The sequence below is a fragment of the Eretmochelys imbricata genome, chromosome 14, assembly GCF_965152235.1.
Source record: "Eretmochelys imbricata isolate rEreImb1 chromosome 14, rEreImb1.hap1, whole genome shotgun sequence".
Classification (NCBI taxonomy): domain Eukaryota; kingdom Metazoa; phylum Chordata; order Testudines; family Cheloniidae; genus Eretmochelys; species Eretmochelys imbricata.
The window spans coordinates 29436078-29453513 of record NC_135585.1 but is presented as its reverse complement, the minus strand read 5'-3'; the positions used below and the strand labels follow the sequence as shown (position 1 = coordinate 29453513).

At 48.5% G+C, this 17436-nt stretch overlaps 1 protein-coding gene across 1 annotated transcript in view; it reads left to right on the top strand.

Moving 5' to 3' along the window:
- Positions 1-6209: 6209 nt before the first annotated feature.
- The window catches only part of LOC144274975 (zinc finger protein RFP-like), a 73057-nt gene continuing 61830 nt past the window's right edge, over positions 6210-17436 (top strand). Inside the window, 6 exon segments of the mRNA XM_077834063.1 lie at positions 6210-6471; positions 6474-6616; positions 10985-11080; positions 13811-14041; positions 16720-16742; positions 17301-17416. Coding sequence (XP_077690189.1) covers positions 6210-6471; positions 6474-6616; positions 10985-11080; positions 13811-14041; positions 16720-16742; positions 17301-17416 — 871 coding nt within the window.

Sequence of the window (17436 nt, the reverse complement as noted above, 5' to 3'; positions counted from 1 at the left end):
TTATTTGCTTGGTCATAAAAGAGAACAACAAAGACTAGAGTTTCCTCCCTGTCAATAGCCCCCTCCTCAGCCAATCAAGGTTGAGACTTTGAGGGGTGGGAGGCTAAGGGTTTTCAACAAATAGCCCAAAGAATGGACCTGGTTACCACCGAGGCGATCGCTCTCGGAGCACTATTCCAGTGTCACCTCTCTGTGTGGGCCTCCCACCCCGCCCCCCCGTCCGGCCCCCGCTCCACACAAAGAGCTCCTGGTGGTGGGAGGAGAGCAGAGGAAAAGGAAAAAGGAAGCAAGAAGAGAAAAGTAGGAGGGACAGAGAAAAAGGGAAAACAAAAAGGAGAAACCCCAATGTCCCCAGTGATTCTAAGGGACAAAGTCCTAGGTCGGAAATAAAATACCGCCCCCACAATCTAATGTTTTCCTTTCCCAAAAATCAGCCGGCACCTGACGGATCAGACTGAACAGGTTCCAAACCTCTCCGAGGCTCTTACCTTCTATATAGGGATGTCTGCTTTCGAGTAAAACCACTAAAAGAAAAGGAGAAAACTCCGAAGAGGGTCCTCCTTGCTCTCACGAATGTGAAAGTGAATGCTCTCTCAGTCCTCCAGGAGAGAATTCGAGAAGGAGATGTGCTGAAGCAAAGCCACAGGGATCTCCAAGGTTGCCCCTGTCCTGCACCCCTGTCCTGCCTAGCTGATGTCAAGATCTCTCTGTGAGATCATCGCCTCCCCACCACCTTTGTCCAATAGGCTGAGGTCCTGCCAAAGGCCCTTGTGATGTCACTGCCACACCCACCCCTCCCCTGCAGTGCTGATGTCCTGCCCCTGTCCAGCCACACTGGATGTTTGAGCTGCTTCCCCTGGATCATCCCACTCAATGACTCTTCCTTGTGCGGTGACACCGACTACACAGTCGAACACAGAGGTTCTTCCCCAGGCCGCAATTAGGTTTTCACAAGTTAGTTGACTTTATGGCCAGAAGGAACCGTTACAGCATTTAATCTGATCCCCTGCGTATCCTAAGGCCTCCTGTATGTCAGAAGAGCTGGGCTTTTCTTTCACTCAGCGTTTTCCAGAAAGGAATCTAGTCTTTATTCAAAGTGATCAAGAGATGGAGAAGCCATCATTTCTCTTGATTCTTTCTGCCAATGATGAACCACCCTCTTACAAATCTGGGTCTTATTGTCATTATACTTTTTCTGATTTCTGCTTCCATCCATGGGGTCTTGTCATGCCTCTGCTACATAAAAAGAGGCATTTACACTCAACATTTTCTCTCCATGAAGTCAAGCAACTCACCTCTCCTTCTTCTTTTGTATATACTGAACAGATTGAGCTTTTTTCAATGTCTCATTAGAAGGCATCATCCCCATCACTCACTTACAAATCTTTTCTGTACCCTCTCCAATTGTTTTAACATAATATTCAAAATGTGGACACAAGAACTGGATTCAACATTCCAACATCAGTCTCACCAATGCTCTTTCACTTCCCTTTCCATCCTCACTACTCTATCCAGCCAAGAATGGCTTTAACTTTTTTTAACACAGTTTCACACTGACAGATCATGTTGAGGAGCTCGTCCACTATGGTCCCGAAATCCTTTTCAGGGTCACTGCTTTCCTTCGGATTGTCCCCCATTCTGTAGGGTGCCACCTGACTCCTTTGTTACTGGAGCTATGGGGTTGCATTTGGCTTTATTAAAACCTAATTCTTTAGTAAGTGTTTTAGAAGAACTAGCCCATTAGAGAATCGTGAATTACTCAAAGACAATGAATGGAGAAAAGCGGCAAGAGCAATCAAATACATGTTTGGTTACAGCCTATTTCCTTGGTCTTAAAAGAGGGTAACAAAGACCTGAGCCTCCTCCCTCACAATAGCCCCAAGCTCCCCCAATCAGCATTGAGACTCTGAGAAGCAGAAAGCTGAGAGTTCTCACCAGATGTCCCGGGTCACCACCGGAGGGAGTCACTCTTAGAGCACCATTCCAGCCACATGTCTTTGGGAGGGCCTCCCGCAATGAGAGTTGGAATGCAACCGCCCCCCGCCCCCCCTCCATCCCCAACTCCACATGCACAGACAGGTCCTGGTGGTGAAAGGAAAGCAGGGGAAAGGGACAAAGATGCAAGAGAAGACGAGAAAAGAGGGAGAGACAGGAAAAGGGAAAACAAAAAGGAGAAACCCCAACGTCCCCAGTAATTCTAAGGGACAAAGTCCTGGGTCGGAAATAAAATACTGCCCCCACAATCGAGTCTTTTCCTTTCCTAAAAATCAGCCGGCACGTGATAGATCAGACTGAACAGGTTCCAAACCTCTCCGAGGCTCTTACCGTTTTCTATAGGGACGTCTGTTTTTGAGCAAAACCACTACAAGAAAAGGAGAAAACTCCGAAGAGGGTCCTCCTTGCGCTCACGAACGTGCAAGTGAATGCTCTCTCAGTCCTCCAGGAGAGACCTCGAGAAGGAGACGTGCTGAAGCAAAGCCACAGGGATCTCCGAGCTTGCCCCTGTCCTGCACCCCTGTCCTGCCTGGCTGATGTCAAGATCTCTCTGTGAGATCATCGCCTCCCCACCACCTTTGTCCAATAGGCTGAGGTCCTGCCAAAGGCCCTTGTGATGTCACTGCCACACCCACCGCTCCCTTGCAGTGCTGATGTCCTGCCCCTGTCCAGCCACATTGGATGTTTCAGCCGCTTCCCCTCGATCACCCCACGCAATGAGCATTCATTGTGGGCTCAAGCCCAACACAGTAAAACATCAGAGGCTTCTCCCCATGTTACGTTCAGTTTTTCATACATGAGCAGACTTTTTGGACAGAAGAGACAATTAGAGCATGCCATCTCACCCCCTGCATATCACATGCTTTCTGGAGAGCATAGTAGCTAGTTTTTGACTACACACATTCCAGAAAGGCATCTCGTCTTCATTAGAAGACATCAAGAGGTGGGGAATTCCCACCACTTCCCTTTCTAGTTTGTTCCTTTGGTGATTCATCCTCACCGTTGAATATGTGTGCCCTCTTTCGAATACGAATTGGTCTCTTTTGAGTTTCCAGCCACTGTTATGCTTTTCTCGGCTAGATTAATGAGCCCTTTCATACCCGATATTTTCTCTCCGTGAAGTCACTTCAACACTTCAATGACGTCACCTCCCGATCTTTTTTATCATCTAAACAGGCTGAGCTCTTTCAATAGCTCATTTACAGGCATTTTTCTCCAGCCCACAAAACATTTCATTGCTTTTTGCTGCCCCATCTCCAATATTTCCAAATCTTTTTTCAAAGGTGGACACCAAAACTGAAGGCAGGACTCCATGATCCGTCTTCCTCATGGTGTGTCACCTCCCTATGCTCCTCACTGCTCTTTTCATACATCTAATGATGGCTTTAGCCCTGTTCACCACAGCATCCGCCTGGGTGCTCATGTTGAATGGCTTGCCTAGCATGGCCCTAAATCCTCTTCACACTCAGTGCTTTCCTGGATACACTTCCCCACTCTGTAGGTGTGGCCTGCATGCTTTGTCGCTAGCTATAGGACCCTTCATTTGGTTCTTTTCCAACTTGTTTTCTTTGAATGGCTCCAGCTTCTCAAGGGATCCGATTGCTCTGTGTCACTGCCCTCTCCTCATCATTAATTTCCACTCTGCTACTATTTTATCACCCACCAATGTTAGCAGCAGTGATTTTTTATTTGTGTTGCAGTTCTATTTGGGGGGAGAGATAGCTCAGTGGTTTGAGCATTGGCCTGCTAAACCCAGGGTTATGGGTTCAATCCTTGAGGGGGCCATTTGGGTCAAAAATTGGGGATTGGTCCTGCTTTGAGCAGGGGGTTGGACTAGATGACCTCCTGAGGTCCCTTCCAACCCTGATATTCTAGGATTCATTGATATTTATTTTCAAGAATTAGTCCTCGAATTATTTTCAAGAATTAGTCCTTCGTATCCCTCGTGCTCAGAACCTGCTCCGCACAGCACAGCGAGAAAAGGCCGCCCAGCCCAGCTGTGCCCTAGGGGCTAAGCACAGAACAAACATAGGGAGCTTGTGTCATCCACAGCTTCTGAACAACATGTGGGGGTCATCAGCTTACAAATACACTCTAGACCGGTAGCGTAGACAGGCCCCAAATGTATCTAAGTGTCCCTCCTTGCAAAACAGGAGAGAAAAAAACATAACCTTGAGTAGTTTTATTTTATAGTTGTGGAAATTGAGGCACACAGAAGCAAAGAGATTCGCTCATGGTCAAAAAGCCAGGAAGAGAAAACGGCAGATCTGCTGATAGTCAGTCCTGGGCCCTAGCCGTGTTTGTCCTGGCCTCTCTGCTTCAGCTCCAGTAACAACCCGAGTCGAGGTTTTCTTCTTCTCTGTGTCCTTTAACTTCACGTCACTGGAGAAGAAAGATTTTTTCTGACCAGCTGGCTCTAATGCATGGAGATGTCTTTCCAGAAGTCGTGCTCTGGCTCAGTCCCACGTAGCAGGTTTTCTGGAGGAAGCACTCGGTGACGTTCTAGGGCTTGTGTTACACAGAAGATGGATAGAATGGTCCTTTCTGACCTTCAATTATTTCTTTCGCTAGGAGGATAATGCTGGACATTTTCTCTCATTCACTTTCCTTTGGAATAATTTCAATCCAGTCCAAAGGATTTCCTCTTCCATTCTGTCTTCAGCACCTTTCCTAGCAAACAGTTACTGTTCGAGCACAGGTTTCCAGTTTCAGGCTGTCCCAGGGTGAGATGGCCATGGAAGGGGTAGTAGCTCAACTGAACCTATCCCCAGGTGAAGGGAATAAGTGCAGGGGTCACATGAGAAGGAGCAGCATGGAACTAGGATCCAAGCCTGTTGGACGATATAAGAACAGCCTGTGCTCGGCCAGGAGAGAGACCCACAATGGAAACAGGCCTGGGAGGGGCTTGGATAGTCCTTTCAAGTCAGTTTCGGTACACAGTAGGGGATGGAACAGCCAAGCTGCTAGGGTTGGGAGCTGAGCCTATCATTGTCACTATCATTGACCCCATTTTAGAGGTGTGGAAACTGAGGTCCAGAGAGGGGTCTGGCCTTAAACCTGAATCTGAGCCTGGGTTTACTATGTGTGTAGAATCTGTCGACTGTATGGTTCCTCCATCTTCCTCAGAGACACCTGGTGCCGACTGCTGCTGGAGACAGGATTCTGGTGTAGTTGGGCCCTGGATTTGATCCAGCCTGGATCAGCGTCACTTTGTTGCAGTGACAAAATTGAGGCAGCAGACTGAGTAGCCCCATTATAGACACTAAACCAAAGCAAAATTGGAGGCGGATTTAAGCAACTTTTTACACATCAGTTTCATTTCTCTCCTCAGACAGACAAGGTTTAATTTCTGCCTACGTTCCCCACCCCTCCAAATCACCCAAAACAAGCCAATCTGCTTTGGGTTGGCACCGGTCCATGTCCGTCATGCCAGTGGCCGACCGCTAGTACAGCCGTAATACCACCGGACCCCCAAAAGACCCCCCTCAACAGCGCACCACCCCACCAGAAATGCCCCAAGCATCACTGGCCAACAGCGGTGGTGCTGTGCACACCACTCCCTCCCCCCACAACCCTCAAACCCAGCCTGGCCACTCCCCAGTCCTCCCCGGCCCCAACTTGGCCCAAGCTATGCTGCAGCCCGACCCAGCTTTGCAACCCCCTGTCACCCACTGCCTGCGTCCCCCCTCCCCCATGCAGGTGCAACACCACCACCAGTAATGCACCAACAGAAAGATCACTGACCACAGCCCACTGTTATCAGCTCAACCAACCCCCTGAGCAGTCCAGGCAGGAGGCAGGCGGTGGGGAGAGAGTAGGCACTGCAGGGCACGGACACACACACACGCATGCATGCAACACTCTCACCGCGAGGACCTCACTTAGGGAAGAGGAACCCAAGCCACAGCTGACTGAGCTGGATTCCAGGTTCCCTCCTTCATCTGTAATGCCCTATCGGGCTGACCTGTCGCACTGGCCTCTCCCCCATTGGCCCTGGGCACTGTCAGTCTCAGAGTCCTGGTTTCTTCCCCTCTGCTTGCTTTGGGTGTTGGGAGAGGGATTGGGCAACAGGGAGACAATCATGTTCTCCGGCAGGACATTTAAAAAAAAAAAAAAAAAAAGCAGCCAAAAAAGCCCCCAAAGAAGCCACGTGAAAACGCCCTGTTGGGGTTAAGCCACATTTTAGATCCCTGTGACACTGTCTGCAGGGAGCCATGGCTGCAGTGAATCCTCTGAAAAGCTTCCGAGATGAAGCAACTTGCTCCATCTGTCTGAGTTTTTATAAGGATCCCTTGTTTTTAGATTGCGGGCACAGTTTCTGCCAAGCCTGCATCGCCCAGTGCTGGGAGGGATCGGATACAGCTGTCTCCTGTCCTCAGTGCAGAGAGACCTTTCCCCAGAGGACCCTCAGGCCGAACAGACAACTGGGGAACTTTGTGGAAATAGCCAAGCAGCTGAGTTTCCAAACAGCAGCAGGAGAAGTTGGTGCAAGGTGCACCAGGAGCCTTTCAAACTCTTCTGTAACCAGGACCAAGTGCTCATCTGTGTGATCTGCAGAGAGTCCCAGGCTCACCGTACTCACAGGGTGGTCCCCACAGAGGAGGCTGCCCAGGCCTACAAGGTAGGAATCTGCTGTGCAGGGTAATTACTTCGGTTTGGGCATGTTTGCAATTTTTATTACAATAGCTTCTAAAGGCACCGAGATCAGGGCCCTTGTTGTGCGAGGCTCTGTACAAACACACAGAGAGTCTAAACCAGTGGTCCCCAAATTTTTCCCCTCAGGCTCTCCCTTACCCTGGCTATGGCCCCCCACCCGCAGCTGCGGTTAGGAGCTGTGAGTGGGGCCACAGTCAGAGGCTGGGGCCACAGCTGTGGGGGTGTCTTGGGGTTGGAAGTGGGGCTGCCGGGAGTCGGGGGCTCAAACTGGGTTTGGGAGCAGAGCCAGGGTCAAGACTGGGGCTGGGAGTGGAGCTGGGGTAGGAGCCAGGGCCAAGGGGGCCATAGCAGATCTGAGGGGCACTCCCTTCCTGCCCCTTGTGGGGGCTGGTCTTGGCCCTGCCATGCTCCCTCAAATGTTCCTCCATGCTCCAGTTTGGGGACCACTGATGTAAACAGTCAAGATAGACAAAGGCTGGGGATTCTGAAAGGTACTTAAGGTGTCTATACCCCAGATTTAAGTGGATAAATCTGGAGTTTAGGCACCTAAATGCCAGTTTTCGGCTCCACTGCAATCCCCAGAATTCCTGTAGGAGCCCAAAAAGAAAAGGAGTACTTGTGGCACCTTAGAGACTAACCAATTTATTTGAGCATAAGCTTTCGTGAGCTACAGCTCACTTCATCGGATGCATAAAAGTGGAAAATGCAGTGAGGATGTTTTTATACACACAGAGCATGAAAAAATGGGTGTTTATCACTTCAAAAGGTTTTCTCCCCCCACCCCACTCTCCTGCTGGTAATAGCTTATCTAAAGTGATCACTCTCCTTACAATGTGTATGATAATCCACTTTTATGCATCCGATGAAGTGAGCTGCAGCTCACGAAAGCTTATGCTCAAATAAATTGGTTAGTCTCTAAGGTGCCACAAGTACTCCTTTTCTTTTTGCGAATACAGACTAACACGGCTGCTACTCTGAAACCTGTCATTATGGAGGAGCCCAGACTCACCCAGTGCCTGTGTATTCAGGGTACAACTTCTTTCAGTGCCTGTGTTTCTGTCTCTGGGCATGTGCACAGCTGCCCCCCATGGCATCTGGCTGCCTGTCTCCTGGCCACACCCAGAGCAATCCATGAGCTGGGGAAAACCAGGCATTCTGCTTCTCTCCTCTACGGGGCCTGATCTGGTGGGCATGCTTGGAGACAAATCAAAGGAGTGGGAGTGAAACAGAGGCACAGAAGCAGCAGTGACTTAACCAAGCTCACAAAGCAGCTCAGTAGGAGAGCCAGGAATTAAACCCTGGCCTCCCCATGCCCATCCTAGTACCCTAGCCACTCGACCACACCACCTCTCATCACTCCTGTCATGCAGTTCTCTACCATCACATTACCAACATCTCAGCACAGCTGCAGACTGGAGGCGTAGCGCCCCAGCTTGAGCATTTCACAGCTGATGACCGCTGCTTTCAGGCGAGCCACAGGAAAATAACACATGGTCAGCAGTGGTCTCAAGGAGTTTCTTCTCTGCTACTTTCTGTCGCATAAGGTGCCCTGAAAGATTTCTGTTTAAGAAACAAAGGTTAATCTGTGTAACTTTTTCCTCAAGGAAAAACCAGGATGATGAATTCCCTTTTTCCCGGGTTTGCTGAAGGATGGTCACTTTGCTGCTCCTGAAGCAGAAATCAAGGGTGACGGGTATGACGGGCCAGGGGAGGCACAGCCCTGCGTGGCCCCATCCACCCTCAGATTCCTTCTTGCTTCCTGCCGGGGATCTGCAGCTCTTCCCCCGTGGCTGGTCTGGGGGGGCCTCTGGCAGAAGGGGCCGGACTGGGGGTTAGCCTCCCTGAACCAGTGGCTCACGTCCTGCCCATACAACCTTTGAAGTTTTGCAGCATTCTAGGGCCCACGAAGCCCGAGTGGATTGGAACCTTAAAAAGCCTGTTGGACAGAGCAATCCCCTCGGGGCAGAATCCGCTGTGCTGTACGCCGCGCTAGCTGTAAGGACGAAGTGGGCTGTAGTAGTGCCACAATAAGATTAAAGGAAGAAAATGGCTGATTCCCAGGACCATGTTGAACAAGCCCTTTCCCCCATGCCGAACAATCGAGCACAATATTTATGCACCTTGTGAGTGTGTTGGATTTTTAACCAGGAGTCTCTTTCTCCCAAGTGTTCATTAGGCAGCGGAGTTTAATGTACTATTTTTTTTTAACAGTGTGTTAAACATTCTTACCAAAACTCCCTTCCCTTTAAGTTGCTCAGCTTTAAGTCTCTGATGTCCAGCTTTCTTCATATAGTTTTCTCTGTCATTGCCTGGGAGCAGGGCACCCTAACCTACACTGCTGCAAAATGGATACGACTTCAACCCTTTGCCCTGCAGCACTTGGAGGATTTGCTGGAGGCAAAGAGCTGTTCTAGACAGAGTCCCTAAGTCTCTATATTAGGTCTGGTGCCCCCAAAGGCCTCTCTCTTCCCTGGCAGCATGACATATACAGCATAGAAGGAAAGTAAGCAGGGCTGAGAATGGGGCCTGAGATGCCCAGCTGCCATGAAATGAACGGGAGCTGTGCTTTTAAATCCTCTCTGTGGCTCTGCAACACCTCACCCCCGGTGAATTACAGAAGAAGATCCTTCGAGCACATTTTCAAGAGCACCAACTGACTTTAGAGCCGAAGTCCCATTTGCAAAGGAGATTTAGGCCCGAATCCCCAAATGCACTTGGGTGTTGTGATGCTCAGCACTGCAATACCTAACTTTTAGGCACCTAGAAAATCACTAAGGACATAAGAACGGCTACACTGGGTCAGACCAATGGTCCATGTAGCCCAGTATCATGTCTTCCAACAGTGGCCAATGCCAGGTGCCCCAGAGGGAATGAACAGAACCCGGCAGTTACCAAAGGATTAATTCCCTGTTGCCCAGTCCCAACATCTGACAATCAGACATGCCCTTATGGTTGCTGGCCTGTAATTGCCAGGATTTCCTCTGGAGCCTTTTTAAAAAAGCTGGCTTTCCATCAGCTATCCTCCAGTCATCTGGTACAGTTTGGAACAACAAATCCTGAATTAGGCATTTGGGGGGAGAGAGGCATCCACAAAAGCCAGCATGCTAGCTGAGGAGACTAGCCCTCTGGAGATACTGATGAGAGGGGGGTGTCCTAAGCCCCAACTCCCTCAGAGTTTGGTGTAGGAATGGGCCTGTCTCTGATCCACACCTGGGAACCCCTCTCCTGGAGTCGAGTGGTTTAGCTACCTAAGCTGTTTCATGCAAGATGGAGTTCTGCACCTGTGTTGCTCTGCACAACGTGGCCGGGGAAGAATCATAGAATCCTAGAATATGAGGGTTGGAAGGGACCTCAGGAGGTCATCTAGTCCAACCCCCTGCTCAAAGCAGGACCAATCGCCAATTAAATCATCCCAGCCAGGGCTTTGTCAAGCCTGACCTTAAAAACTTCTAAGGAAGGAGATTCTACCACCTCCCTAGGTAACACATTCCAGTGTTTCACCACCCTCCTAGTGAAAAAGTTTTTCCTAATATCCAACCTAAACCTCCCCCACTGCAACTTGGGACCATTACTCCTTGTCCTGTCCTCTTCTACCAATGAGAATAGTCTAGAACCATCCTCTCTGGAACCACCTCTCAGGTAGTTGAAAGCAGCTATCAAATCCCCCCTCATTCTTCTCTTCTGCAGACTAAACAATCCCAGTTCCCTCAGCCTCTCCTCATAACTCATGTGTTCCAGACCCCTAATCATTTCTGTTGCCCTTCGCTGGGCTCTCTCCAATTTATCCACATCCTTCTTGTAGTGTGGGGCCCAAAACTGGAGACAGTACTCCAGATGAGGCCTCACCAATGTCGAATAGAGGGGAACGATCACGTCCCTCAATCTGCTCGCTATGCCCCTACTGATACATCCCAAAATGCCAGTGGCCTTCTTGGCAACAAGGGCACACTGCTGACTCATATCCAGCTTCTCGTCCACTGTCACCCCTAGGTTGAAGACTTTCTTCATAACCGTTAGCCTGGGGGTAGGGCACTCACCTTGTATGTGGGAGACTCCAGTTCAAGTTCTCCCTCTGCCTGGTGAGGAGAAGAGATTTGAGTCTCCCACCTCTCAAGAGTCAGTTGTGACATTGCCATGAGCACCGTCCTGGAGCAACTTGAGAGGGAGATGGAAAATCAATGGTAGTTGAGAACCCAACTTCATGAGACTTCTTTGAAAATCCCAGCTTCAGATAATGAAATCAGCACTCCAATGTATATAAATTGCACAGAGGACAGACTCCTAAGCAGGCTGACCATCCCCCCCACCCCCAACATTGCTTTTCTTGCCTCAGGAACAAATTCAAACCCAGTTGAACACACTGAAGCAAGAGAGAGGAGAACTTCTGGAGTGGAAACAGGATGCAGAGACGCAAAGCCAGGAATATCTGGTAGGTCCCCATTGTTGTGGTCCAGAAGTTACATCAGTCAGGGGTGATATTTCTCTCTGTGGGGAGAGTGTCAGCCCTTGTCTACACGCAGCACTGCTTTGATTTAGCTATGGCTACATCTACACGGCACACCGCTGGGGGCATCCTGTAGGGTATGTGTAGCTACACAGCACAGTGAGAAACAGGCTGTGTCCACACTGTCATGTGTAGCTACATGTGTGAATAAAAGACTCCAGCGGGGGGAGGCAGCAGAGCAGCCGGAGCCTTCCTCCACTCCCTGGAGCCTTTTCCTGTGGTGGGGAAAGGCTCTGGCACTGGGGAAGCATCGGGACACTCAGTGTAGATGGGGGAGGCCCTGCTTGGAGGCGTATAGAGTCCTGTGTGTAGGGTTTATACCCAGAGGGTTCAGGCATATCGCAACTCTACTTGCTTAAGCCATGCCTCGCCATCTACACTGCTATTTATGCCCATGTTAGCGGGTGCATATAGTGTACGTCCTCTACACACCACCACAACATTTGTGTAGTACAGATGTACCTTAAATCACTTTTTAATGTAATGTCTTTGTTCTGGTGCAAGGCCCTCACAGGCAAACATTTTGAACCTAGTTTAATTTGACCCTAGTGTGGTGTGTAGGGTTCACCTTGTCCAGTTAAACTGAGATAAAATGTGCTAACTGGGAGCAAGGTCAAGCTCAGATCAGGGTTAGCTGTGATGTATTGGGGACCGAGAGACTTTGTCCGTTGGACCATATGAACTGGAACCATAAACTCACTGAACTTTAAATCTCACAAAATGAGGGTCAATCCATCCTCATGATTGTATCCGCCCATTATATACCACACCTGAACATAGCTATTATATGAACAACGTACCCTCATGTCTCAATGTCTGTACTTTGACCCCTTAACCTCTTACCCCCAATCGGGGATATTGCAGAGTATGTATTCCTTACGCCACTCGATCTGAAACCGAACTTCGCTCCTCTTGATAATCCGTACATTATTCCCTGGTATCCAGAAACGTCTACTCCAGGGGTTCTCAAACTGGGGGTCGGGACCCCTCAGGGGGTCGCAAGGTTATTACATGGGGTGTCGTGAGCTGTCAACCTCCACCCCAAACCCCGCTTTTCCTCCAGCATTTATAATGGTGTTAAAAATATTCAAAAGTGTTTTTAATTTATTAGGGGGGGTCACACTCAGAGGCTTGCTATGTGAAAGGGGTCGCCAGTAAAAAAAAGTTTGAGAACCACTGTTCTGCTCTGTACCGTTCACGTCTTTTTTTAAACATCATCTTGATAACCTCAAGCACTTTGTCTCTTGTTGAGACACCCTTGCAGGGTGTGATCATGTTTATCTTTGTTTATCATCCCTCTGGGCTGATTCCTCCACTGGCTTCCAGTTTCAACTCAAAGCACTGATCTTATTCCCCACACATCCAGCTACAAACACTGATTTCAGGGGAGATTTTCAAAGGCACGTATGGTGAATAGGTGCCTAATTCACATGGACTGTCAGTAGGACTTAGGCACCCAGTGGCTGTTTTGTATCTCAGAAATCTTCCTCCTGAATCTCCACCAGGCACAACTGGTTTCCTCTGGGACAGTGTAATTAACAGAATGCCAGATGAAACATGCAAAAGCTGGAGAAGAAGCATTTTGCATGGTGTGTTTTGTAACTGGGGTTTTATGTGGATAACCAGCAGAACCCTTTCCTTCTTCAGTCTTCTCCACAACTCTCTGCCAATGTATTTCTGATTCTGAGTCAGACCTCCCCCCTTCCAACCTTTTTGCTATTGGAAGATTCTAGATGATCAACAGAATATACTAAGCCACTCAGACCTGAAAACTCATCATTTTAGAGAGATTGGGTGCCATTTTCAGAAGTGCTTAAGTGATTTCGGAGCCTAGGGTTAACAATTTTGCAAGTGTTAAGGGCCAGATTCTCAAAGGTATTTAGGGGCTTAAAATGCAGGGAGAGCTGTCCTATTTTCAAAAGTCACTTTCAAAGAAATTTAGGCTCCTTAGCATCCAAAGTGACCTTTTGAAAATGGGAACTGGAGGCGTACGTCCCGAAGGCACTTTGGAACATGTTGTTCATTCAGGCCAGCTGAGAGACTGTCAGGCATATTCTCCTGAAATCTCAACCATGTGTTTGTAGTAGGTTGATATGAAAAGAGGGCTCTAAGAACTGTTCCTATCAGGGACATGGGGAGAGTCTGGGATGTCCAACTTTCTCATTTGTGAAAACCGGATGCTGAGCACTGGAACCTGCCCTGTGCCCTGCCGCCACTTTCCCTCGAGGTCCCGCCCCCCACTCCTCTGTCCCTCTCCCACTGTTGCTTGCTGCTCTCTCCACCTCCCTCCCCCTGCCAGCTGAGCAGAGCTCTAGGGGTGTGGTGGAGGTGACTGGGGCAGGGTGGGAGAGGGAGAGCCACGCTCCAGGGGCGGAGGGGTGATTGGAGCAGGATGGGGGAGATGCCGGTACTTTTCTCCCCCCCATAGAGCCATCCCTGAGTGCTCCTCCAGGCTCCAGCAGCAGCTGCTGCTCTTCTCGCCCTCTGGTGGTGGAAGCCAGTTACTGTGGGTAACCGGACTTCTCATGTCCAGTCAGCAGTGCTGACCGGACCCTGCCAGGTTTCCCTTTTGACTGGACTTCCCAGTTGAAAACTGGACATCTGGCAACCCTTGTCCTTGATCTGTCCTTTCCTGTTTGTGTCCCTTCATTATAGGGAAAGATAGAAGCTGAGAGGCAGAAGATCATGTCTGAATTTGAGCAACTGCGGCTGTTCCTGGATGAGCAAGAGCGACTCCTGCTGGCCCAACTGGAAGAGCTGGACAAGGAAATTGTGAAGATACAGGATGAAAATGTCACCAAACTGTCTGAAAAGATTTCCCGTCTCGGTGACTTGATCAGTGAGATAGAAGAGAAGTGTCAGCAGCCAACAAGTGAATTCCTGCAGGTGAGACAGTTAGAGACACCCAGATCTCTGCCCAGGGAAGGGAGAGATTCTGATTGATTAGCTTTGGAGTTTATTAAGTTCTTGGAGAGGTCCTACTCCACAATGGAGACTGTCAGTGTGTCCTTTAGCGAAGTGAGGGAAAACAAAATGTGACATTTCTAATATTTCCAATGTGGAAACAGTTTTGCTGTTTTAAAGGCAGATGGTTCAGGCCTTTTTGAGACATCCTGTGTAAGCCCCTTCATTTTCAGTTTAAACCAATTTTTACCAAAAAATGTCTGGGTTTTACAAAAAAGTATTATTGAGGTTTTTCTGATTTTCATCCTACTTTTTTATCATTCAAATATATACAAAAAACTTGTTTTATTAAGAAAATACAATACATTGCATGAGATCTCTGTATTCCGATAATACATTAGTCTGTGTGTATATGCAAAGCTGCCTGCTGAAGTAAGAACGTATTGTTCTAGCAGATGCACACAATAAACCAACAGGCACGCACGCAAGCTCTGAAGTGCGTGTGCGTCTGAACCTACTGATAAAACACACGCCCACCAAGTAGACATTTCAAACTGTTAGTAGACAATGGGTTAAAGATTTGACGCACTAAAATGGGAAGAAAATGAAAATCTACATCAGAATACATTTCAGAACACAAGGAAGTATTCAAGAGGGTTAAAGAAACAACAACAGGAGAAAAGGATGAAGTTGAGCGTATGCGCTGCAAATGGTGTGGCCCAATTATCGAAGGTGAATATTTATAGACTAATGGGTCTAAGCAAAGCTTTTGATACGGTCTCCGACAGCATTCTTGCCAGCAAGTTAAAGAAGTATGGGCTGGATGAATGGACTATAAGGTGGATAGAAAGCCGACTAGATTGTCGGGCTCAACAAGTAGTGATCGATGGCTCCATATCTAGTTGGCAGCCAGTGTCAAGCAGAGTGCCCCAAGGGTCAGTCCTGGGGCTGGTTTTGTTCAATATCTTCATTAATGATCTGGAGGATGGTGTGGATTGCACCCTCAGCAATTGCACCTGCAGATGACACTAAACTGGGAGGAGTGGTAGATATGCTGGAGGGTAGGGATAGGATACAGAGGGACCTAGACAAATTAGAGGATTGGGCCAAAAGAAATCTGATGAGGTTCAACAAGGACAAGTGCACTTAGGATAGAAGAATCCCATGCACTGCTACAAACTAGGGACCGAATGGCTAGGCAGCAGTTCTGCAGAAAAGGACCTAGGGGTTACAGTGGACGAGAAGCTGGATATGAGTCAACAGTGTGCCCTTGTTGTGAAGAAGTCCAACAGCATTTTGGGCTGTATAAGTAGGGGCATTGCCAGCAGATTGAGGGACGTGATCATTTCCCATCTATTCGGCATTGGTGAGACCTCACTTGGAGTACCGTGTCCAGTTTTGGGCCCCCCGCTACAAGAAGGATGTGGAAAAATTGGAAAGAGTCCAGCGGAGGGCTACAAAAATGATTAGGGGGCTGGAGCACATGACTTATGAGAAGAGGCTGAGAACTGGGATTGCTTAGTCTGCAGAAGAGCAGAATGGGGGAGGATTTTTTGATAGCTGCTTTCAATTACCTGAAAGGGGGGTTCCAAAGAGGATGGATCTAGACTGTTCTCAGTGGTAACCAGATGCCAGAACAAGGAATAATGGTCTGAAGTTGCAGTGGGGGAAGTTTACGTTGGATATTAGGAAAAACTTTTTCAGTAGGAGGGTGGTGAAGCACTGGAATGCGTTACCTAGGGAGGTGGTAGAATCTTCTTCCTTAGAGGCTTTTAGGGTCAGGCTTGACAAAGCCCTGGCTGCGATGATTTAGCTGGGGAGTGGTCCTGCTTTGAGCAGGGGCTTGGACTAGATGACCTCCTGAGGTCCCTTCCAACCCTGATATTCTATGATTCTACACCAGTAACCTGTTCGTTCAAATGAAACGTTTTATTTGGGGATTTCAGATATATTGTTTTCTTAATCTCAGGGGGGCCCTTGTGCTTTGAGTTCTGTTTTAGTTCTGCAGCAAACCACAGGGATGAACAGAATTCAAAGCATTCATCTACTGAATACTTTTTCTCCCTGTCTTTCCATCCACCAAAACAAACCCCGATATTTAACCAGAAAACTTAATAGTTTTCTGCACTGATTTGCACCTGTTTTTATTGTGGTAATAAACACTGATAAAATCCCAGGAAAAATTAATTAAAATAAAAACTGAAAATGAAGGGCCCTAACGATATGAAAGCAATAAAAGGCACAACTCCACTTTCTAGGAAGTGGGAGATTAGGAAAGCAAAGTTCTTTGCAGGGCCTATTAAGAAATGAGAATGAATCCAGCTTCCAGAACTGCTGAGCAGAATTGCATACATGGAGAAAGGCAAAGGCTCTGGACACAGCAGTTGCATGTGGCAGTCAGGGATTCATGCGTCTGATCAGTCTGTTTGAGCAAATGCCATTGGCACAGGCAAAATAGAATTTAGAAGGAGAAAACCCACAGTCATGGTGTGTGCTTAGGGGTCCCATTCCATCGAAATCTGTGAATGGACTTTTGAAGTTGCTAACTGCAGAGAACTGCATCTCGAGCTCAACTAGGGATGGCAAAGCAAGTCCCCTGCAGAGCAGGAGCGATCCCCATCTTGTGGCACTTGGGACTGAACTCTCTTTCTCTTTTCTAGGACATCAAAAGCACCTGGAGCAGGTACGTGACTCCTTCCCACTCCCCCTCACGCGTCGTGATGCTAGAAGGGGATTTCCCCCCCAGGGTCAGATTTTGCAGAGCATTTAGTCACCTGAGATGGAGCTAGGCACTTGGTGGGGTTTTCCAAAGCAGCTAAGCAAGATAGGCACCTCCCATTGTGATCAGTGGCAGTTGGGAGCCTGACTTGGTTAAATGCTTTTGAAAATCCCAGGAGGCACCTTTAAAAATCAAGCCTTAAGTGACTTGCCCAAGGTCATGCAGGGAGGCTGTGGCAGAGCAGGGAGTGGAACATAGGTTTCCAGAGTCCTACAGCAACCCCTTAACCACTGGAGCATCCTTTCCCGTGAGATTAGGCCCTTCTCTCTGAGGGGCAGCCTATGGACCCCTTACTCTCTTTCACTCCCATTGGAGGAGCTAGGCATTTAAAAACTCCAGTGAGGAGATGAATTGTCTCACCAGTGGGAGTTAGAGGCTCTCATTGAGCCCACAAGAGAGCAGCCTCTGGTAGCTCATTCTCAAGAAAGAAAAGATTTAGGGTGTTTCCCCCTTCCTCCCCAGGTGTGAGAAGGTGAAGTTCGAGAAACCAATGGCTGTGTCACAGGATGTGAGCGAGAGAGTTGGCGTCTCTTCCCAAAGAAATGTTTGTCTACAGGAGACTCTGAAGAAATTCAAAGGTAACTTAACAGATATTTGG